Below are 26,186 nucleotides of genomic sequence, written 5' to 3'. Positions count from 1 at the left end.
TTCCGAGCCTTCACAAATTGATCGTGGTTTAAAAAAAAAATCAAATATTATTCCATAATAATATACATAGTTTGGTCCTAATATATATATTCATCATGAATTAGGTTGAGTCAATTTTTTAAATAAATTTAATCATACTAAATCAGTTATACTCGATCTATCATCAACCATATATATATAGATCCACTCTATATTCGATAAATTGGATGTATAAGATGTTAAATTAATTTAATAATGTTTTTTGAATATTTAATCTTATATATCTAATAATTCACGTTTGTCATGTTTGTAAATTAAATTTGAAATAACTAATCAAATAACCCATTATGATAACTTAAGTGATAAGAGTCCATATCTAAGAGACCAAATATCACATTTAATTTGCATTTAGAACCATGTAAGTTGAAGTGAGGTCATTATTGTGGGCAGGGTGAGTTAGTACGAGATACCAATATATTTTATTCATATCGTACCAAAATTTGGTGTATAAAAAATTATACTCATACTATAATGAGATTCTGAAATCTCGGTATGATATAAGTAAAATATTGATTATACCGAATATTTACGGTATACCAAGATTTCACAACGGTATCGATATTATAGCATTCATAAAAAAACATTTTTGCTTAAAGAAACAAATTATTCTTATATTTGCGGAAGAGATGAAGTCACAACAATGATGCAAAAGAGAGTTTGAAGCGCACCTCACCTCACATTAATGATGAAAAGTAGATTTGTCGATGACAAACCGGAGGCAATAGATTGTACAGAATGATTTATTATTAATTAGAAAAAAAATTGTTGGGAATTAAAATTGTACAAAAATTGTGAGAGATAAATAATAGATAATACCTTTAAGAGTTGAGCTTCAAATTTGTTTGGAATTTCATAAATGAATATGTTAAGGTTAGTTAATCGGTTGAAAGTGGTATGTCTGGTTGAAAATTTGAGGTTGCTGTTTATTTATAATTTTATTAGTCATTATTTATTTTATTTTATATATATTTTTAATTTATAAATAATATTTTAGTATATATCAAAATTTTAAAAAACTACCGATATCATAGATACCATGCGGATAATTTCAATATCGATTTCTATATTGTACTGATTTTTTTGATATAACGAAAAAATAATATGTTTGATATTTTATGATACAATGAATATATTAGTAATTTTCTCACCTCCACATTTTAGGATAGTATTAGTTTGCTAAATTAAAATATATATATACTCAATAAATATTATAATAACTAAATTATTATAAAATATAAACATGTTAGTTTTTAAATACTAAGATGAGTGAATCATGATGAGTCGAATTTTTAAATAAAATTAAATTTGAATCTACTATGTTAATTATACTCTACCATAAACCTTATATCCAACTAAATATTCAGCGTTATTATGATAATTTCTTTTTAAATATCTAATCTTACATATCTAATAATTAGTGTTGTCAACTTAATTTGTAAAATAAATTTATAATAAATAAATAAATAAAACTTGATATATGCTCAATAAATATTATAATAGCTAAATTATTATAAAATATAAAATTCAAATATGATTCCACAATCATTTACTACTTTGATCATAAAAACAATGGTAGATTTATAGGTGATCGTGAAGAGCAGTTGAGGTGAATTTTTTTAATAAATTTTTAATTTGATTATTCAGTTATATATTTATTATTAACTCATCCCCGCGCATTATATTCAACGTATTGAATGTACTGATATTTTTTTAAATATTTATATATATAATAATAATTCAGCTAGCCATCATGGTAAATTAAATTTAAAATAAATAATTAAATAAAATTTGTTACGTGCAAAAGAAATATTATAATAACTAATTTATTATAAAATATAAACATGATAGTTTTTAAATAGTCCAAGCTAGTTTGGCTTATAGGTATATCAAAAAGTCAAGGGTTCAAAATTTGAAACAGTAATTTAAACAAATTCAAATATAGATTTAAGGTGATAGATGAATAGGGTTGATTCAAATTTTTAAATAAATTTAAATTTGACAAATTATGTGAATTAAATATATTATGACCATATATTCTAAAATTTTAATATATTCAATATTGAGTTATATAGTTTGATAATCTAATCTTATATATCTAATAATAATAATAAGAGAAATGATTAAGGGAGGAAATTTGAGAAAGGGAATGGAAAAAGAATGATGTGGCACAATTTGATTAGTCAAAAAATAATAAAATTTCTATCTTTTCTCTTTTCTCACCTTTTATCTTTTTTCCAACCAGTAGTTGCACATCATTTCCTCTCTCAAATTACATTCCCCTATCACTCTTCATCTAATAATTTACTTTTTTTTTTTTAATCTTTATAAACTAAATTTAAAATAATTAAACGAATAAAATGAAAAGCAACCATAGTGACCTACATAAATCTCTAAGTAATAAATAGTAATTGTTTAAAATAATTTATTTGTACAAAAAAAATGTAACAATGGATAAAAAAACTAAAAAAAGAAACAATTGGTTAAAAAGAATAAATTACTTAACAAACGTAAAAAATTGTAAAAAAAATTCAACTACAACAATAAATTAAACCGCAATTTCCAATTCAAAATAAGAGAATAAAATATCATTATATATTTTACAAGAGATTAAATGTTTTAAATTTCATTTTCACTAAAAATATTCTTTGTTAAAAAGAGATGATTCTAAGAATTATGTAGCCAACCAAAAAATAAATTCAATTTTTTTTTTATCAAACCTAAATCTAACCATTGTTGCTATGATATACCATATATGTTTGATTGTGTGTTCTTAACTTAATACCAATTAGTTATAATTATAAATCGGAAATAGTTTTAATTGATAAACTTTGTTTAATAAAAGGTCATCATTTTCTAAAAAGAGAGGTAGTTTACTTTTTGGTTTTGAAGAGGCATGCATTAAGAAATATTTAATAGAATATTAAATGACATTAATTAAATAAAATAGTATTATGAACTTATTTATAATGAATCAAATCTGATTTCAAAAATACTTTTAAGCTAGGATTAATTCTCTTGTCGACTGGATCAAACCAAACACTTGTGCCACTTTCAAAAAAAAAATATTAACTACATTTTTAAGCATAAATAACAAACTAGACTTTGAAAGTTTTTCGACCTTCGGAAGTAAGCAAACTTTTTAATACACGGTATAATACTAATATTCTGCATTAAAATAAAAGAGGTAATAAAAACAAAAAATTTGGCGGTACTTGTTCTGGAAGCGCTTTTGAGTTTAAGCGGGGTTATGACTATGGGGTGCTATTATGCTCTCCTTTATTAAAAAAAACAAAAAATCAAAAAATTTCAATGTTAAATTAATTTCTCGTCACTCAATTCAGTGTTTTTCGTGACAATTTTTACCATGATAATTATTGTTGTCGCTATTGCCATTATTAAATTCTTTTCCTAGTTCCATATGGAATTTCACTATGTTCGAATGACACTATTATCTTCCAGATTTGTATCCTATTGGATTATATTTTAAATGAAAGTTATGACTTTGAAAATAAAAATATATATAATAATAAATTAAGAAGATAAAATAACTTCTCCCTCTCAGACAAAAAAAAATTAACTTCTCCCATAAAGTTTGACCTTTTTATTATTTTATTAACCAAACCCTACTTAATAAAAAAAAGTGCATTTTTTAATCATGACTGTTATTTGATTTAAAGTATTATAATCTTAAATTAACCCATTCAAAATGTGACTAGTTAGTTATTATTTTGAAACATAGTATTGAATTTCATACATTTTTGGTCCATAATATTTGTGAATAGGTAACTTATACAATAATTAGTTAAAACAAATCATATTACACCAAAAAATGCATTCAAGTGTGTAAATACAATGATTAAGATATCAATGGAGTATATGTATACCGGTCCAAAAATAATTATGTTCCCAACCTACCCTATATATTTATATCAAGATTTAATATATAAAGAAAGTTAAATATTTAAGTCATTTTTAATCCAATCAAATCATGAAATTCAAAGAACTCAACCTATAAAGTTTCAGCAATTTTCATTTAGCTACCATCAATGTGTATGAATTTATAACAGGCTATCATTTATGTATAATAATTCTGTCACCGGATACAAACATAAACAAAACAAAAAAATTAATAAAAAAAATTATATTATTTTAAAATATATATTAAATATTTGAAATACTTAACAAATCATAAATAATATATTAGAATAAAAAAAAAAAATCCCTCTTATTTCACATTTTATCTTTTCCAATTGACCTCTCATATCGTGACATTACATAAAAAAAAAAAAAAAAATTACCAATATCAAACATTACCAATATTCTTTTTACCCTCACTTTAATCCTCCATTCTCGTGTGACGAATACAAATATAAATAAAATAAATTCAATAAAAAAATTTATAATAATTTTAAAATATGTATTCAATATTTGAATACTTAATAAATCATGAATAATATATTAAAATAAAAAAAAGTAGATCATTGACATCCCTCACAATCAATTTCTAACTTTAACTTTTAATTCGATCAAACAACTCATTTCCTCACATATTTTCTTTTAATGAATCTCTAATTTCACGATCTTACACTTTCCCTTTGCTCAAATAAAAATTCTCAATACCAATTTCTTTTTTACTTTTATTTTAATCAACTATTCTTCAATTGACCTTTAATCTCATGACCTTAACTTTCACTTGGGGTCATAGAACTCATATTCTCGCATATTTTAACCACCACTATCAATTTTTTTTTCAATCAACCTCTCATATCGAGAACTTACTTTCACTTCGTTAAATAGCTATATTCTCACATATTTTACAATATACACAACCCGACCTTCTTATCCTCAACCAACCATTGCATTCCACATTTATCTATCAATCTCAATTAGACATTTTATCTTGTAACCTTATACTTTTAATTCGATCAAATAACTCATCTCTTCAAATATTTACACTAAATAACTCGACTTACCAACCATCTCATTTCATATTTATACACCCATAATCTTTATTATTTTAATTAAAATTTTATTTTTAGTTAAAGTTGAATATATTGAACCACTGTTTTTTATTATATCTCATAAACACTTTAACCACTAGACTATTTAATATTGGGATAATTTTATGTATACATATATAATTTATATAACTAACAATTAAAAAAATATTTATTTATATATATATAATATTTGTATTTTAAAATATTTATTAAATATTTATTATTTTAATATATTTAAATTAAAATTTTATTTTTAATTAAGGTTGATATATATGTGAATTAATTATTATTGTATTTTGAATATTTAATTTTAATATTTTATTTTAAATAAATTTTGAATTATTAATTTTATTTTGTTTTAAATGAATATTGGTTTAATATGCTAAGGTTATATATATATATATATATATATATATATAATAAAATATTTATATAAAATTAATAATGAAAGATAATATATTTATATGATGAGAAAATATTGAATGATGATTTTTTATTTGAATTATTAATTTTATTTTGTTTTAAATAGATTTTAATTTAAATAAATATTGATTTAATATGCTTAATTATATATATATATATATATATATATATATATATATATATATATATATATATATATATATATATAATTAGAGAATAAAATATTTATATAAAATTAATAATGTAAGATAATATATTTATATGATGAAAAAATATAATAAAATTATATTTTAATTTAAATAAATATTAATTTAATATGCTAATATATATATATATATATATATATATATATATATATATATAATAATGAAAGATATTATATTTATATGATAAAAAAATATAATAAAAAATTGTTCTCCGAGTAAATCGATTGTCAATTATTATTAGATATATATAGATTATAACTTCTATAAATAATATTTTAAATATACTTGAAGTATTTTATTTAAAAAAATTTATAATATAAATGATCTAATAAATTAATTTTTTTATATTAAATTATGATAAATAATTAAATAGAATGAAATTTAAAAGCAACAATAATATATATATATATATATATATATGTGAAGAATGTATATAAAGGATGCAATTATTTTATTGTTATATTGAAAAACAACTCAACTATATCAAATACATCAAAACAAAAAAAATAAACATCTTAACATTGGGCAAAGTGGTTATTGTTGCCAATAAGATTGTAGCCTTATAACAACAACTTTTTCTGTTTTATCAAAAATCTTAATATCAAACGTCCTAATTTAATCTAGAATTAAACTGTCTCTAGACATCCTATAAATATAGACCAACATTCATAATCTAGAAGTTGATATATAAAAACATAAAACATGGTTTTATTTGGTCGATTTATTAACCAAAATATACATTAAATTTTGTTGACATCGATTTATTAAATTTTCGATTCGATTTGAACGGTTAAAATATCGGTTTAATTGGTTTGATTCATTGTCAAATTTGTCAAAATAAATTAAATATATATCAATAACAACTTTTTACTTATTTTCATGTATAAAAATAATCCTAAGATACTAAAATGTTACGAATTCGATTTCATCTGAAATCACTTTAAGTTTAAGCAGGGACATGACTATAGAGTGTCATTTTAGTTCTTATTTAATTTTAAAATAAGAACAAATACAAATATAATAAATAAGATTACGTGTCATAATTATTCAATCACCATAATTTCCAAAAACACAAATTATACAATGATTTTTTTACTAAACATTATACTAAAAATGAGTTAACGAAATTAAATTTATGTACTAATAGTAGTTCATATTTTCAATAGTCTAGTCATAAATATTTAAGTTCATTATATTATTTTATTATTATTAGTTTAAAGGTGTGTTATGACATAATAATTATAATAAATTACTTATCATTGTCGGTTTAAGGTTTGTTTTTGTTTCCGTCTTATTTAAATATTAATTTTTACACAATAAATTGGTTTTAGCGGTTTGATTTGAACCGTTTTAGTTCGATTTAATACTCAGTTTGAATTGAATGGTTTTAGTTCGACTTGAACGATTTTATCGATTTACTTACACCCGTTAATATGTCTATCGCGATCTTTCTCATGGTCAAAACCATTCAAAGAGGTGTAATTTTTGTCTTTGGAGTTGCATCAAAATAGATTACTTGATTATTAATTTTCTCTACAAAAATTTTATTTTACTTATTATCTAAATTATCATAATTTTTATTTTATATTATTTATAAATTAACTTTTTATATATAATTCATTAATTGAATTAATGATATAAAAAATAACCCGTTTTTGATCAATATTTTAAAAATATAGTCAAAGAATAGATTTAAAAAAATAATATTAATAATATGTATATAATTTAAATCCAAGTTACTGATAAATTAATTTTTTCCTCTTTTGGTGGAGGCCATTTATTAAGCATTAAATATACAATTTAATCATTTAAGACTAAACAACATCAAGAAATCACCAATAAGCTTTAAGTTTTGTTCAGATCTGAGAAGCTGTCCCATTCATATAATGCATGCACACTTACAAGCTGTTCTCATAAATATTTTAAACCTTAATTAATTATTGACATTATTAATTAATTGTAACAGATCAGATCAGAGATCTAGAGAGGATTAGATACTCAATTCAATCAAACTTAAGTGTAGCACTAATCACAATTAGCTTGTACTTAATTACTTTCTCCAACAATTAACATTAATCATTCCACATGCTTAGACTAATTAACAATTAGCTAGGAAAATAAAATGAAGAAGATTGAAAATTTGTCCCAAGATTTTTACATGTTTTAGATAAAATACACTTTTTTATAATGATTTTTTAGTAAAAACAATTAGTATCTACCACTAAAAAATAACATGAATCACATTTAATTATCTATATTTACAATGTTATATTTTAAAAAATTATGTTTATTGTATAAGAAATATACCCATATTATTAATTATAATTATCTATTTTTTTTATATATTCAATAAATAAATTACATATATAATATACTCATTTTTGTAAGTTAAGATCAATAAACACAAAATATAACATACATAACAAGCCAGACATTACACTAGTTCAAATTATAACTGAAATTTAAAAATTATTTACATTTTAATTTTGTTAAAACTAAAACTAAAATTATAATTCAAAAAATCTGTATCTTAAATCATCAATCAAAATAAAAGTGAAATTACAATTATAGACAGTACCAATTTCAAATACAAATGTTCTTTATAGAAGAATGATACACAAGGTTCTTTTCGGAAAAGAATGACACATGATTCAAAAAATGAAGAAATAGAAATTCAAAAACTAAAATCTTTGTGATTAATGTACTAAGAATACTTTTGGAGCTTTAATATATTAATTTTGGTCAGAAAAAATGCAAAAATTTCCCCAGGAATTAAATTGGCAACATATAAGAATGAGTCTCTATCTCCTAACAAAACTATGAAACATGTCAAAATTTCAGTATTAGTGTAGAAGTCATCAAAATGATCTAATATAAAGCGAGATCGTACGTTAAATTCAATTTTTAAGATGTAATTGCTTAATTCCGTTTGAAAATTACAAATATATTGAAACAAATGTTTGTTTTGCCCAATAAAAACAATTATATATTTCCTCTACCGTGGGTATTTTTAAAGAAAGGACTACAAAACGCTCTAATTTAGAAGGGTCGTATGCTAGCCACACCAGAATAAACAGCAGTAAGAAAAAAGAAGAAAAACTCTAAAATTCAATCTTTACGATGTAATTGCTTAATTCCGTTTGAAAATTACGAATATATTAAAACAAATGTTTGTTTTGCCCAATAATAACAATTATATATTTCTTCTACCGTGGGTATTTTTAAGGAAAGGATTACAAAACGCTCTAATTTAAAAGAGTGTATGCTAGCCACACCAAAATAAACAGCAGTAAGAAAAAAGAAGAAAAACTCTAAGCAAACAATCCAATAATGAAATTGTATTTAATAAGAAATATTGTTCCAAACAAAGATGATTGTCTTTCATACTTAACTCATAAAGCATCATACTCTAAGCCTTGAGTATTATTTTATACATATATATAATATACCTAAAAATCTTAGCCTGCCTTTATTCAAACAAAATCGCCCATGATGTTTTTTTCAATTCACCTACACACCAGCAACAATTTACAAATGAACCAAATATTAGACACCTTTCAATTAATAATAAATAGTATTCATTTCAAAGCATACAATATTTTATTTTTTAAAATTTAGGAAGATAAAGCATCTTAGACCTTGAATCTCTTAGACAAAACTTTGAGTTAAATGAAAGATTGACAAATCAGATACAAAGTATATCACCTTTTCTAGCCAATAATAATGCAGCATCCGATCCATCATTATTATTTATAGAGAGAAGCCCTGGTCATAAATTCAATTCATACAAAATTAATCTCCAATTCCAAACGAATTTATGAATATTTGTCTGACTAAGATATCTCGAACAAACCTGAGGTGGATCGAATTTAGCACCAACATTGCTGAGCTTAGCATGTGCTTCGGCGTAGTCCTTGAAAAATGCTTCCTCATCTTCAGCATATTTCTCAGCATAAACCTACATTTTATATCAAGAAAAATGCAAAGGATTTTGTTTGAGAAGTTGTCATTTCCAAAATGTGTTATGGAGAGAAGACGCACAAATATTTAACCTTAAAAGATGGATCATCAAAAAGAACAGCATCTGTAGGCAAAACCAGTAGATCTTCATCTCTTTTTTCTTTGATGTCCTGAATTTATAGTAAAAGTCCAATTTCAGACAAAACAAACGAGAAATACTCTATGACTTCGTGGCGTCTCTTTCAGTTATACATTTATCAAACCTTGAAATATGAATTGTCAAACTTCAGCCACTGAACAGTCCAAGATTGTCCACCTGGAGCTCCGGGACCTTCTTTCTGTGAGACAGATAGGTTCAGTTTCAAGAAATTTGCATGCCCAATCCTTCTTACTTTAGTAAAATCACATACATATAGGATCATACATGGATGGTCTAAATAAAGTTGTTGCTGTTACAAATATCATTTCATAGTCCATCTTTAGTTTAGACAATTCCTTCTCTATAGTTTCTATATGACTCAACTTTTGAAATGTGGTTGGATGGTTTGTTAGTTTAAGAGTTGGTATAGACATTGTTTGTATTATTAGAACTCTAGGCATACAAAATTTAACATTTTAAAATAAAATAAAATACCGTGTACTTGGTTTCTGGCTTTCCCCAACCACTGCGTTCTGGTCTAGACCTTCCAAGAGTATGCGCACCTGAGAGGGCAACTATTTCCTGCAAACCAAACAAGTGCAATTCCAAAAGGATGTAATAAATGTATCAAAAGAAGAGATTTAACAAAAAAATAATAATTGCTTCTTAACAAAATAAACCTTGTCATCCAATCCCATTCTATAGAAAACATCACGCAAGTGAGAAGCAGGAGAAGGGGGACCAGCATCTGTGTATATGATAAATAAATTGCAAGTTAGACCATTATCATGATATGAAAAACATAAAATCACAAAAAGAAAACACATCATGGTGACTAAACGAATCTGAAAATGGTTAGACAACAATGTCTAAGAAACCTAATTTGAGACTAAGCAGAAGCAAAATATGCCAAAATTCTAGATTATCACAGCCATTGGCGGTCAATGGAGACTTGGAGAGATAATCAGGAAGAATGTCTTCTCTAGGAAACACCGATGGGAGAGTTGTTAAACAAACTACTAGATCTGAGATAAGACCTAACTGAATTCCATCTTGGGCCAAAACTAAAGGATAAAATACCAAAAGCACCTTTGGCTCAAGCATCAATTAAGTTCCTCAGATAAGAAAGAACTGGAAAATGAACTACTACTATACTAGAGCAGATCAAGCTTCAATTCTGCAATCCTGATTAATGAAACATCCAATGAGAATGTTTAAATGGAAATCAACCTTAACTTACAAAATAAATACTCAATGTATGTTAATTTAGTATACGATAATGTAATCTAATTTAAGGAAAGGGGGAAAGAGAAGAACCTTTTAGAAAGAAGAGGAAAATCCTTCTTGAGGTTAAATTTATAGTAACAACCTCTAAATAACTATTAATCCAACTGGTTATAATTGTAGCAGTTACATTATCCACATATAAATAGCAATTAATCTAACTGCTTATATATATCAATACTCCCCAGTTATAGAAATCCTTGACCAAAGGACTGGATGGAGTTTGTACGATGCCACACATCTTCGGTTTTTGCCTCTATCATTTATCCAATAGAAGATACCATTCGATGGTTTCCCCCTTTTCAGTTTGTACTTTTCCATAGCCAATGGAGGGAGAGCTATCATACCAATTAAAATAGCTTAGGTTTTTGTGTTAACACAAAACATGCATTGTTCATTTGTTTGTCACAACATCATCTGGTGAAGGAATAAATGAAAACGCCATTTCATCTTTAAGTTGATCACTAGCACTTCATGATCAAAATCGTCAGTTGTATCTAGGACTTGTAGATGGAGATGTATTGTTGGATTCACAAAATCGTCAGTTGTATCTAAGATTTGGTAGTAAGGATATTAACTGAATTTTCTATGATTCACAGGTGTAAGGAAAGATGACTCTAATACCACTTCATACCGAATTCCATTTAAAAAAAAAGAGAGAAAAGAACAACCCAAAAGAAGACAAAGAAGAAACCCTTAAAAATGAATACAACTCATTCATATACATATTCAACATAGCATCTTTCAATAAAGATTGTATTTATACTTATAGTGTATAACTAACTATTAATCTCACTTCCTATAATTGTAGAAGTTACATTATCTGCCTATAACTAACAAATAATCTAACTGCTTATTTATCTATAACATTACTTTATCAAACTCATGCTATAACACCACCTAAAAAATCCTACAAAATCAAGTAGAGATAGGCTGACAAATAGTGAACAAAGAATGCTTTTCCCACTAAACGACAATGGATTTTTGGAGGAATAAAATGGAATCATATATAAATACTCAAGAAAGATTCCTAAATTAAACTGAATGATGCTATATGTTACAATATTAATGTTTAGTTGGTATTTATAGACGTTGTAGTAAGGGTAATTATGTTAATAGTTATAAGAGATTAGGTAAATCCCTATTTTAGTAGTAGGATGTAATCCATTTAGAAATGTGTAATTGTGATAAAGTTCAAACTCTAGGGTTTAAACAAAAAAAAGGGCCAAGAGAAATGAAGACGGAAAGTCAATCTTTCATTATTTCATTCAATAAGTTGTAACTTAGATATGATTTTATACTAGTCTAATCCTAAACTGGAAAGGTAACTACCATCTTACTTATTTGGAAAGATGAATACTATCGTAGTAAACCAATAAATTGGAAAAGTAACTACTACTATAACAAATTGAAAAATAATAAGTCTTAATAACTAATTAAAATAAATAACAATAATTAAATAATAACCCAAATTATTTGCCGGTCACCTGTCGCCATGTAATTGGTCTTCAGAACCTTAGTCAGTTAGTCTCTATTCCGTATCAAAATGTTATTGAACAACTTAAGGTTCAAGAGTTTGTTCCTCATCTCTTTTAGGGAACACACATCACTATATGCACAAATTGTTAAGGTTTGAACTATCAACATGTGTAAATATTAAGCAGAGAGGTCTACCATTTAAAAAATGTTAGAACCCCAGTCTCTATTCCATATCAAAATGTTATTGAACAACTTAAGGTTCAAGAGTTTGTTCATCTCTTTTAGGGAACACACATCACTATATGCACAATTTGTTAATGTTTGAACTATCAACATGTGTAAATATTAAGCAGAGTGGTATGGAGTGTGCATAAGAAGCAGAGAGGTCTACCATTTAAAAAAAGTCAAGGAAATGCTATATTTGCTAACAATAGTCATTTTCTCACCACACATTAGTAAACATTGGTAATGCTACCGTTATCAAGCATTTGTACCAGTATACATCTTATCCGTGAAATTGAGTGATATCTTCTTACCAGGCAACCGCCCTTCCTCTGGACATTGCTCCGGACCTGAGACATCCACTCTACCATACTTCATAGGGAGTTTAGGTCCACCGGCTTCCTGTGAGTTATAACAATTAAATGAGCTCAGTTTTCAAGGAAGTTCGTTCATATAAGTAAAAATTCTAAATATACCTCAATTGCAGTAGCACTAGCCAATTGGAATAAATCTGCATAAGTTACACCAGGGTATTTGTCTTTGATAGGCTGGAGAAGGTTCAGGGCATTTATAAGACCTGTAGAGGAGGGATTAGGCAATAGTATCATATGAAGAAAAGAAAGATTATCATGATTGAGATAGAGACATGCCTGCATTTGCTCCATGTTTCAGCTCAACTTCAAATCTTAGACTTCCATTAGCTCCACCTCTTTGCGGCCACTCCTCAATGTTCTTGTTGTAAGTACCAGAATCATGCCATCCCAAGCGAACCTTTCATTCAAAAATTGGTATCTCAATGCAAGAAGATTTGACTGGTTTAGGGGTTTTAAATGGGTTACAACTTATTGTTATGCATACTAAATAGAAGGTACAGATTTTCACAACAAGATTAAGAGCAATTTATCCTACCTTTCCTCATCTTCATAAACATAGATTTTTTTATATGTAAAATATACAAGATATATCATATTGCCTTAATGTTGTAACATGAGCAACTTCAACAGATCGAGATTATGTAGAAGAAATGAAAACAAGAAGACAATGAAATATCACCAATATAGGATGGGAAAACTTGGCCTTAAGAATCTCTTTAATATCTTCTCTAGCATTCTTCAACTGCTCTGGATCAGAAGCAAAGCATTTTGGCGAAGCTACTGTATTGAAACCACTTCGAGAAGCAAGTACGGGCAAATGCTTCTGAAATTGAATGAAGAAACAAAATTTAGAAGCTGGGGAATCAAGTAACGCATATACACGGAGAGTAATTAAAAGTACCTGAGAATTGAAATGATGAGACACAAGAGGTGCAGATCGGATACATTTGAAAGACGAAGGATGCGATACAGTGAAGAGAGTTCTATAGCTAGAGTTGACGGCGGAGGGAATGAGACGGTAAGCCATGGCGGTGCCTGTAGCAGAAGCCATTGAACACGGAGTTAGGTAAAGGTTCCCTGCCATTAGCACGCTCTTTTGCTCTCGCTTTCTCTCTTTCTATATCTGTATATGTATCTTTGACTCTATTTATCAGTATTTTTAGCTTGTGGCGGCTGTGCGTGTTCTAACAACAAATTATCACCACGTGATAAATGTATACTATTAAGCTTTTGTTGAAAAAATGGCCAAAAAGGATTACATGTCTTTTTTTTTCTTGCAAGAAAGAAATATTAAATGACTTATTTGTAACTGTTTTTGTTTTTTTAATGTATTAAATAATTTTGTTGGATTGAAATTATAAAAAAAAAAATTATTTTATAAAAAAATTAAAATATATTAAAAAAATGAAATATATAGTATCTTAGTATTTTATTATAGTAGTTCAAGTGACAAGAGTATGTACCTAAGAGAACAATGTTACGAATTTGATTTTAACATAGAACATTTTAAATTAAAGTGAAAGTCACTATAGATAATGATGACAATTGGACGGAGAGTAAGTTTAGTATCTCCGTCCTGTTAAATTTTAGAGAATTTCTGTTGTACACCATTTATATCATTTTTTTTAAATAAAATTTTTTACAAAAAATTATATAATATATTTATAGACACCCTATTTTTACACCTAAATAATTAAAATTAATGTGCCCGGTCTAATATTACAATCACACCAAATTGCTAGACCGAGAGATTTGAAATGAACGATTAACAAACGAAGCTGGCCCATTCTAACCTAATATAGGCTAATCCAAAGTCACTTTTCATAGATACTCAAAATCCGAGCAATCAGACATTTCCATGACATCCTTCTCGAAAAATTATAAACTTTGAGTATAATATTGTTTTTTTACAATTTCTAAGTCATATCGAGATTTTACAACCTGTGGTCTTCCATTAACGTCAACTAGTCATATCGAGATTTTACATAGTCTTCTTCCATGACTTGGACTCCAAAAGGACTCTCATTATAGAGATTTCAACCTCAATAGGTTGTATGACATCCATACCGTATACTAGAGAGTAGGGAGTTTCGTTTGACGAGGTCCGAACTATCGTACGATATCCCCACAAGGCAAATGGAAATTTCTCATTCAATCCTTGTATGTGCTTTTCATCTTTTTGATGATTCTAATCACATTTTTGTTAGCTACTTTGACTGTGCCATTAGTTTGGGGTCGATAAGGTGATTATTTATGATGCTCAATTTTGATTTTTTTGAGCAAGGATAAAACCTTTCATTGGAAGTGTTTTCTGTTATCTGGAATAATGACATAAGGTACTCTATATCTAGCAATAATATTGATGCAATGCATTTTTCTACTTGAGTAGATTTCAAAATCTTGTAAGACGCTGCCTCGACCCATTTAAAAAATAGTCGATAGCTACGAGTATGAACTCATGCCCATTTGATGCATTGGGATAAATGTTTCCAATGACATCAATGCCCCATGTAGAAAAAGGCCATGGTGATGTCATACTGTAAAACAACGATGTTGGGGTATGTTTTAGATCAGCATAGATATGACACTAGTGACAACTTTTTACATAGCTAACATATTCTTGTTCCATATTTTGCCAATAATACCTTAAATGAAGTATTTTCTTGGCAAGAGCTAGTCCATTAATATGTGGACCATATACTTCCACGTGTACTTCCTCTATGATATGTCGTGCTATGTGATCATCGACGCAAAACAAGTTTAGACCATCAAAAGATCGTCTGTATAGCTTGTTAGCTATCCAAGCATAGTTAGTGGAATACTACTGCAAGGCTCTTTGTTTCTTAGCTGGAAAATGGGACGGATATTCTCAATGCTCAATGTATTTTTGAAAAATGTTGAACCATGGTTTGGTGGGAACATGAATGGAGGTTACCAATTCAATTTGGAAATTAGGCTTCTGTTTCTTCCAAATTTTTAGAGGTTTGACCCTAATTCCAACAGGGATTTAGGTCATGGTTGCTAGTGTAGCCAAAGCATCAACAAAGCGATTTTGGCTTCTTGGCGCATGAACAAAAGACACGTGATCGAATTTGTCGATAAATTAGAGTAGATATGTATGATAGGGTTTAAGATTTTCCCCTCGTACTTTCCATTTTCCATTGACTTGGGATATAACCAAGTTGGAGTCGCCAACTACGTCTAGTTTTGTAGCTCCTCGTTCATATGCGATTTTGAGACATGAAAGGCATGCCTCATACTCGCCTCATTGTTGGTCAAGGAATATTCTAACTTAATAGAGATGGGGTTATATGTGCCTTTGGGATCTATCAAGAGAATTCCAATTCCTTAGACATGCTTAGATGAAGCTCCATCAAATATTAACTTCCACGTGTCTGAAGTGACGATCACTATACTATCATCCGGAAAGTCGAGTTTATAGGAAGGCTCGATAATGATGGGTTGATCGTCTAGGAAGTCTGCAACAATGCTTCCTTTAATAGACTTCTAAACCGTGTATGTAATATTGTATTTAGAAATCATCATCATCCATTTAGAAAGTCTAGGCGACAACAACGTTCGCTGAAATAAATAATGGATGGGATCTAACCTAGATACCAACTTGATAAGATGGACTTTCATATAATGTCTCAATTTTTTGGTGACCCATGTAACTACCCAACACACATTTTGAGATTTCGAATAATTTGATTCACATCTATTCATTATCTTTCTTAGATAATAGACGGTCTTTCTCGTTGTTGATACTGACAAGTCCAGCTAGATGATGTTTGCTAGTCTTGAGCTTAGGGATAATCTTCTAATCAATCAGGTCTTGACATTAGTGCTTAAGGGTACTAAATTTATTAATAGAGTGACCTTTCAGCTGATGGTATGCACACCATGCACTTTCGAACTTTCCAAGGAACTCTTTACCATCTCTCTTAAAGTTAAGGTCTTGATTAGATTCCTTTGTTGGAGGAGAGTAAGAGCTTGACTCAGGGTCATACCCAAGTCATCAAAAGTTCTAGGAGGCATCGGGGCCTTTGGTATTGGCAGCATAGATGCCATTGGGACATTTGTTTTAACCAACATAGGTTTTCTTGGACTTGCTTTGGAGAGGCCGGAGCTTGTCAGGAAACTATGACCTAGTGAACTTCGACTTTGTCCTTTCTCTAAGGTCGATGAAGAACAATATATGTCTTCATAATTTTACCTTCCTTCCTTTCCTTTTCAAAGGCTTCGTCAATGTTATTACCAGTGTTAATGAGTTTCTTCATATTTTGGAATGTTTTAACAACAAATCCAACAGAATATCTGGAGTTAATATTATCCAAAATCATATTGATTTGTCTTGAGAATGTAAAGAATCAATTTATTCAGCAATAACCTTCCATCTTTTGATGAAAATTGCAAATTTCTCGTTCACGCCTTATTTCATGTTCTTGAGCTTCTTCTTAGGCCGTTCGAAGCTAAGATGCATGCTAAAACATTCTATAAAGGTTGGCGTGAGTTCATCAATAGTTTGAGGGTATGCTACCTTCTTTTGGTGATACCAACATAAGGCTGCATCATCTAAGTACTATAGAAATAGATGGAGGAATGTTAGTTCTCCCAGATATAAAGGTGTCATAGCCATTATATATATATATATATATATATATATATATATATTTGGAAGAAAGCGGTATGGTTACTCTTTTCTACGTATTTTGATAAAGACGGTAGTTTTATCCCAAACAAATGATTAATCATTTAGAAGTTTCATAGTATTTTTTCAATCATGGTGTTCATCAATGCTACCTTTAGTCAACTGATTCAGGTTAACTTGGAACTTGGATCGATTGACATTCAACTAAGCCATTTAGACCTTTTATTCCGTAGGAGGAATAATCGTTTGTTTTACGCCTTCTTGGACGTTGGGGTTATCAGCAAATTCCAGTTGGGTTTTGTTTGACCTATTATCCTAATCTTCAGGCTCCTCATAGAGAGAGGCTTCTTCCACGTTGCGACGAGTTTGAAGGTTAATCCTAATTAGTGTGACGATATATGGGACAGTTTGATGTGATTGTCGTGATAAGGATGGATGATCTTGAACAGAAATAGCAGTATTGGTCATCAAACTCGTTAATATTGCCAATTGTTCTGTTACTTGTTGAAGAGTAACCTTCACTTCAGCAAACTCAGTTAGAGATACTATAACCTTATCAGTTTTTGGAGTTCCTTCAACCATTTGTTGGTGCATTTTTGGAGTTCCTTCAACCATTTGTTGGTGCATAAAACGTCCAGTTTTTGGGTCTCTTCTTCGTAGGGTTGTACTAGTTTGTTGTAGTGGACTACGACTACGAAGGGAGAGAGGTAAGGATTTGCATGTTTAACAAAAGTACAAATATAAATTTATATGATATGAATCCTAGAGAATGAGGATCTCTTTTTGTGATTCGATTAAAACAAACATAGATTCGTATATAAATATACTCGCAAAGTTTGTTATAGATAAGACTCTTTTGTTGATATTTTACGGTGAGAGTCTAAAAAGGAAAAAGTGCATGATGGAAATGAAAATCTTCATGTCCAGTTGTAGTCTGTTTCGACATTAGAATCGTCTTCTACTTCAGTGTTCTAAACTTTCTCGTATTGTTTGAGAATGTGTTCTAGGTATTTCATTCGCTTTGACATGATATTCATTTGGAATGCATCATGTTATTTTTCGAGATATCCTGCATGGGTCCTACAATCAATGGGTTTATCCACAACGAAAGCAGCTTCGATAAAGTTTTAGCCGAAATGCTTGAACAAACTATGGGTATAGTAGTAAGTAACCCATTCCAAACCCATATGCATGATTAATGGCTTGTCATATATCATGAAAGTCATTTTCTTGATGGGATACCATGGGAGAATGTCCCAGATTAAATCATTACTTTATACCGGTAATTCATGCAAGGCTTTCTTCATTCTTTTATATTGGATAAAAGGGAACATGATGTCATCAGGTAGAACTGGCGGTAGGTGCTTGAACTTGTCAAGCAGCCAGATATAGAGAATCAATGGGAACCCCTTTTACTCATAGTAGAAGACATACCTGAGCTGTTTAGTCCCATTAGCATTTTTTCTAGAATAACACTAGAGGGATCTTTGTTGCCTCTTCGTATTTTGTGTGCTACCTCAATGATTCTTGAGAAGGGCTTACCATTTGTTGGTATTAGAAAGAAATAAGTTAGAAGAATTAACATCGTTATCATAGATGATCCTAAAGTCAGAGGGATCTCTCAATTTCTTATTTCCATCTTGGTCCAAGTCTGGAAATCGATGTATATCTTCGCGATGATAGTATTTGATGTAACTTTGAAGTATCTGTACTCTTCATGTAAGAGCTTTCCGATGTGAATTGAGTATATGAACGACCTTAAGTGTAAAACATTTTTGTTGTCCGTCATAAGAATAGTCCGGAATTCTTCTATGTTGGGCATATAGATCTTTCACGGAAGAAGTAAACTCGTTTGACAGGGTTCCACCTTTGTTGCATCTCCATCATGAAGGTGGAGTTTAGTTTGAAGTTGATGAACCTCAGGGATGAGGCCATATGATCGATAATTTTATTCGTTAGCATAAAAGTCATTGATTTAGAGGACCAACGCAACATCCGCCTACATGGACATTTTTGGAGACTACGATTGTATAATCAACTTGACAAACATGTTGTTTGATTTTGTTAAAGAAAATCCTTAGATATGTTTATTATATATATTATAGATGTATGCATATATTTTAAATAAGCACATACATGTTGACTTGTCGAGGCTTTGTTGTTTGGGGATATCAAACAACGAATGGGTAGAGTAAAAAAGGTTTTGTGTGTTAAGGTTTAGTCAAGGTTTGGTTTGGAATTTTTTTCCATTGTCGCTAAAGTCGCATCATGACGGATGTATCAAAGCCAAAAGGGGATCGATTCCAGGTACATAGTTATTCCTCACACAACATATATCAATCATAGACCGCTATGATCGATCTTCACGTAATTCATATAAATACAGAGTTTCGGTCAGATACTTCTTTATATAATCCTGGGTGATATACCCATTTGGGTTTCTGACAATTATTAGGATAAAGTCTAGGTACCCTTTAAGGCAATGAACCATGAAAGGTGGACTATTATGAAGGTTCTGGAATGTTATAAAAAACTTGTATAGCCAGAGTTTTATTTATTTTTAAATTAAATTATCCACAGCAGAGTCGCCAAGAAAGCTGTAACCCCAGGAAAAAGGTTTCTTCCGTAACTTAGCACATGTCGAATAACACGTGGCAATACGGGGTATCCCGGGGTGACTCGAGGTTCGATGCATTTTAACCTTGTTTTGCGTTCGAGTCATCTTTTTAAAATGAAACATTATTTTAAAAGATTTTTAAAGTACATTGGAGCTTTTGAAATGAAAAAATAATTAATTTTATATAAATTTTAATAATTTGGAGATTTGTTATAATCAAAAAATGATTTGAATTGAAATCTAGTTTAAATTAATTAAACATAATTAATTTAAAAATTAATTATTTGACAACAGAGTCACCAAATGATTTTAGAAAAATCAGTAATATATACGTTTATAAACATACTTTATACTAGAGTTTTCATAAGGGTTCGTTATTTGGTTACGCTCTGGAAAGGGCTTTCGTGCTATGTCCTCCGCACCCACCAAATGACAGATTTGATTTAAAGTAAAAGTCTGGCTATCATAATTTTTGTTTATAAAATTTATTTCATTTAATTAGTAGTCAAGGGTCCTAAACAAGGATAAATTTAGATTATGTAAATAATTGTACAAAATTATATAAAAGGGATTACTTGCAATTGCGTTGATATAAGGAGTAAAAATCTTGAAAAGTATCAGAAAAGTATTAAAATTTAAAAATAAATTACAAACGGGGACTTAGCCAAAATATTTGATCGAGAAATATCCCAAAAATATTTAAATATCATTTTCTAACTTTTCAGAATTATTTGAAAATGGTTTGGGTTCCAAAATTATAAAAATAATTTTGGATTTTAATAGGATCGACGTAATCGATAGACGGGGGTCTGACTATTGATGACGACTTCGGATAAACGATTTGATAGAAATCTTGCTAGGGATTTAAATCACTTTATATTTTTCACAAACCCTTACAAACTCTTGAACGATTCAAGTGCGGAAACATTTGCTCAGGTTTGAAGCTAAGAACCAAAGAAGGAGAAGATGACAAAATATAAATGACACTACAGTTTATTTATGGATGTTCAGAGCAAACTCTCCTACGTCACCCCTTCTTCAACCACCGGAAGAATTCACTATACATTTCTTAGAATAAAATACAGTTGCACGGCTAGCTCACCATTGAACAGAACAGACTCTATTCAACTTACAGCATATTGAAGAATATCACTTAGCTAGACAATACTTTGATTCTCTCTCTCTCTTGATATACACACAGTAAGGCAAGAAAGCAATTCGTGAGATTGTAAGTTTAGTAGTTTGTTTGTATGCGTATTTCTCAGTGTCCAACGACCATTCTTCTGTTGTCCTTGAAGATATTTAAATAAGGAGCAGGTACCAACGATCGAATATTCTATAATGACACGTGGCGAACTTTCATTGGAACACCTCCATAGTACACAGGTACAACAGACTCTAAACACCAGGATCGTGGTCGTTCTAATCTGGTAGTGCGCCAAATATTCTTCTAGAATTGTCCTGCAAGAAACAAGTAGTGAGAAGAATATTTGCTTACGTAGCATTAGTTAATTGGTTGCAACTGGCTGTCGAACTGATCTGCACTGAAAAAGTGGAGCAAGAGTAGCATACAACTAGTTGATCGTGGGTAGACGGATGCTAGCTTCAAGCAACTGCTTAAGCATGGCATTAGACGTTTTTCACTCAGACTGACAAGTCTAATGAAGTTAGATGCTCCGTATAATATCAGGATTGATTAGACTGGTCTAATGGGATTAGACGACAGGTCTAATTACGGTTCCCTTCAGACTAATCTGAAGGAGTTAGACTGCACGTCTAACTCTCATCTCTGTTAGACGACATGTCTAACTACGCATCCCTTCAGACTAATCTGAAGGAGTTAGACTGCACGTCTAACTTTCATCTCTGTTAGACAGCACGTCTAACTACGCATCCCTTCAGACTAATCTGAAGGAGTTAGACTACACGTCTAACTCTCATCTGTTAGACGGTATGTCTACCTACGCTTGTTAGACAACACGTCTAACTACGCCTGTTAAACTGCACATCTAACTACGTATCCGTTAGACTGCACGTCTAACTACGTATCCGTTAGACTGCACGTCTAATTACGCTTGTTAGACTTCACGTCTAACTACGCTTATTAGATTACACGTCTAACTACACCTGTTAGACTGCACTTCTATCTATGCCTGTTAGACTGCACGTCTAACTATGCCTGTTAGACTGCACATCTAACTACGTATCCGTTAGACTGCACGTCTAACTACGTATTCGTTAGACTGCACGTCTAACTACGTATCCGTTAGACTACACGTCTAACTATGTATCTGTTAGACTGCACGTCTAACTACATATCCGTTAGACTGCACGTCTAACTACGTATCCGTTAGACTGCACGTCTAACTACGTATCCGTTAGACTGCACGTCTAACTACGTGTTCGTTAGACTACACGTCTAACTACGTCTGTTAGACTGCAAGTCTAACTGCGTCTGTTAGACTACACGTCTAACTACATCTGTTAGACTGCACGTCTAACTCAACGCGTCTAATAGCCAATATGTCTAATGAACCTCATTCAGACTTAGTCTAATATAGCATATTTTCGATACACCTGCACCAAAAAACAATTAGACGGCTTAATTTAAGTTTTATACCGACTCATCATCAAAATTCCATTAGTCAAAGTACTTTGACCCTTAGTCAAAATAATTTGACCCAACAATTTCCCCCTTTTTGATGATGATGTTAAAACTTTGCACAATTTAAGAGATAAACATCCATCCAATAGAAGAAAAAGTCAAACTTGTTCACCAGTCTTACAGAAATAAGTTCCCAAAGACCAATATTCAGAAACCAAGTTTAAAGAACCAAGTTCACAAAGTAACAGAAGATAGTTTAGGAGAAAAAAGATTATTGATCTTCCCTTTTCACGAGTGGGTCGATTGGGTAGCGAGATCCTTGACAGCTGAATTCTTCACTAGTTAGAAGGTTTTGAAATAGAGGGAGAGAACGGCCACCACGACCACTTCCACCCCTTCTGCCACCACGACCACCTCTACTACTTCTACCACCACGATCACCGCTACGACCTCCGCCTCTTTTGATTGGCCTATCGCTATCATCACCGGTTGACTTTTGATTTGATCTGGTGCCTGTTGAAACACCACCACCTCTTCTGCCGCTATTGTCATCGCCTTAAGTAATGAGATTCTTCTCTTTCTCGGCAACAACCTTAGCATCTTCTTCAACCTGAATCTTCCTTGCAAAGGAATCAGCCTATTCTAACCGCTCAGCATTAACTCTGTTAATATTACCTTGAATCTCAATCATCTGATTTCGAAGCAAGCTAATTCCATCCATAACTTCATTATAGAGTTCAACGACATTTTCCATTTCATAGTCGATCAAATCGCTTTGTCGTCTGAAGAAGTTTTTTTCAAATTTGGTGTATGTCTTATTGAGGGTATGAGTCTCGTACGTGTTCCTCTTTAGTGTCTACTCCATATCATTATGGGTTTTAAGAAGATCGACAAATTCCTTCTTGTTTTCTTTCTGAGTCTTCATAATCTTTACCATATTTGATTGCATTTTAGCCATATTCTTCTAAAGAGTTCCCATCAATGCTGTCATAGTCTTCATAAGCTTTTTACCACCAACAGATGATCCTTCATTAGATGAAATCTCTTGAGAATTTGCTGGAGCAGTCTGAATGGGACGGATATGGGTGTCAACTTGTATGGACTGCTTGAGTCCATCCTTCTCTGAATCACTTTCAGACTTTTCTTCTTCTTCATCATCAACAAAATCTTCACGTACCTTGTGAACCGGACTGGGAAACCCATCTGAATGATGAGGAAGATTGAGAACATCATCATGAATGTTTGCAGCATTGATATCAAGAAACGGCCGAGGCTTGGGTGATCCTGGAATGAAACATTGAGACAACGTAAGCCCTTATGATGATTCATCAATTTTAGCTTGTTCCCCTTCAGATGAGGAACTCTTCTCTGATTCCTTGTCATTTGAGGGTTCCCCCTCAGATCGAGCTTTATCAGGCTGACTAACTTCGACCTCCTTTTCTAGAGAAGCCTCTGCTTCGAGAACAGGGGACTCCAACACTTCTTTTTCCTGGGTAACAAGAGCTTGAACAGGTTCCTTAACAACTTCTTCTTCTTCAATAATGGGATTGGATTGAATGAGTTCCACAATTTGCTCAATTCTGGGTTGGGCCATTAGACGTTTTTCTTCAGCTAAAAAACTTCCCAATTCTATAAGAAGAGCAACAACTTGCTCATCTTCAGCAACATCACGATCATCGGACAGATCCATAAGTTCATCTTCATCTGAGGAACTTCCAAATGGACTAACCCCGGAGCAATTTTCTCCATGAACATACCTAACAACGATAGAAATGTAATCTTGCATATCTTGTCTAGTCTTTTCAGAGCTTTCTCCTCTGCCTTAGCATTCCTCTCAAGAGGATTGAAATTGTCTCTTCTGGCTTGAAGAATCGGAAAGAGAGCTCTTCCTCTCAAATTTGCTTCAACTAACTCTTTTCTCTTAAGAGCTTCATAAACTTTCGATGTCTTAGCCCATTTCAGGACTCTCTTTTCAGTGCTGACTAGCTTCAACCATTGACTGTTTATGCCTTTACCCTTGATAACCTCATCATACTTAACAAACATTCTGTTCAAGACCCAAGTATCAAAGATCTCGATCTTTTTAGCAGCATTTACATTGGCCTGATCCATCATTAGGTTGACAATGCAGGTTGTTTCAAAAACCTCCTCATTAGAATCGGTTGCAACATCCTTCCCTTTTCCAATAACCTCAACAGGCTTTGAAGTAGGCCTTGGTTCCCCAAACGTGATTCCAACAGTCTTTCTTGTGGAACGCATTAACTATGAGCAGAAAGGGGTCTAACAAAGAGTCCTGACGTGGGTTCTAACTGAACAAGCTTTCCAGTCACTACGGACTCTGTTGGGACAGGATTGGAAATAGGGGGCTCTTCGACTGGCATAAAAAGAGCCTTTTCAGATGCATCACCATCAGCAAGGGTAAGAACTGTACCTTTCTCTAGTTCAAAAGAAATTGTAGCTTCAGCAACTACAAACTCGGGTTCACGGACAAGAGATGGAGTCCTGTCAAGATTATCAATGTTTGGACCAACTAGCTTAACAGTTGGCCCAACAGTAGGTTCCACAATAGGAACAGAAACATATTTATCTTGTTCCACCACAGGAACATAAAATTTAGGCACTTCGACCTGAGATTGAGATGGGGTTACCTTAGACGATACTTTCACAGACTTAGACGCTCTAGGAGCCTTTGATTTATCTCCTCTTAAAGCGGAGGACTTAACAGGTTTTCTTAACTGACTCGCGACTAGAGATAGGGGAGACATTGGGACAACAACAAGTTCAACTGGACCTTGCTTAACTCGGGAATTGACTATTCCAAAGTCCTTCTTCGAAGAGCTTTTCAGACTAGTGGAACTAGCCTCTAATTCATTGATTGTTCTCGTTCTCTTAGCTCTTGTCGACAGAATAGAAGCCGCTGGTTGCTTGGAACTAGTAATAGACATTCCTCCTGTCTGTTGGCTTGATGCTCCAGACAACGATTCCTTGTTGTTCTTCATTCGGACAAGGGTGTTGGTAACGGTGAATACATTATACACTCGGGTGGAATTGATCAGCTCAGAATCCCCCATGGGGACCCCCAAATGTTCCAGCAGACGACTAAGTTGAGCAACAAAACTCACACTTTCCTTGTTCTCTTGATTAATCGTTGCGCACAGGTTTATGAACAAGGTTGAGGACTAGTTGA

At 31.0% G+C, this 26,186-nt stretch overlaps 1 protein-coding gene across 1 annotated transcript; it reads right to left on the bottom strand.

The window, feature by feature from the left end:
* Positions 1-8,980: 8,980 nt before the first annotated feature.
* On the bottom strand, positions 8,981-14,284 carry LOC124932330 (probable L-ascorbate peroxidase 6, chloroplastic/mitochondrial). Its single transcript, XM_047472951.1, has 12 exons — positions 14,028-14,284; positions 13,806-13,949; positions 13,403-13,523; positions 13,229-13,329; positions 13,067-13,154; positions 10,448-10,515; positions 10,263-10,349; positions 9,892-9,966; positions 9,721-9,798; positions 9,522-9,626; positions 9,374-9,433; positions 8,981-9,178 (listed from the first exon to the last, which is right to left on the bottom strand). Exons 1-11 carry the CDS (start codon positions 14,208-14,210, stop codon positions 9,419-9,421), a joined length of 1,065 nt encoding a protein of 354 aa, XP_047328907.1. The 5' UTR covers positions 14,211-14,284; the 3' UTR covers positions 8,981-9,178; positions 9,374-9,418.
* Between the last annotated feature and the right edge of the window lie 11,902 nt (positions 14,285-26,186).

This window comes from Impatiens glandulifera, chromosome 3 (assembly GCF_907164915.1).
Source record: "Impatiens glandulifera chromosome 3, dImpGla2.1, whole genome shotgun sequence".
Lineage (NCBI taxonomy): Eukaryota > Viridiplantae > Streptophyta > Magnoliopsida > Ericales > Balsaminaceae > Impatiens > Impatiens glandulifera.
Note: the sequence above shows the minus strand (reverse complement) of the source record. Positions and strands in the feature narration are given on the sequence as shown.

Bases quoted from the DNA above. Each gene is read 5' to 3' on its own strand.
- LOC124932330 (XM_047472951.1), bottom strand. From the start codon at position 14,210: ATGGCAGGGAACCTTTACCTAACTCCGTGTTCAATGGCTTCTGCTACA. The intron at 13,950-14,027 runs GTACTTTTAATT...ATTCAATTTCAG, and splicing joins CTCATCATTTCAATTCTCAG to AAGCATTTGCCCGTACTTGC. The intron at 9,799-9,891 runs GTTTGATAAATG...CTATAAATTCAG, and splicing joins TTGACAATTCATATTTCAAG to GACATCAAAGAAAAAAGAGA.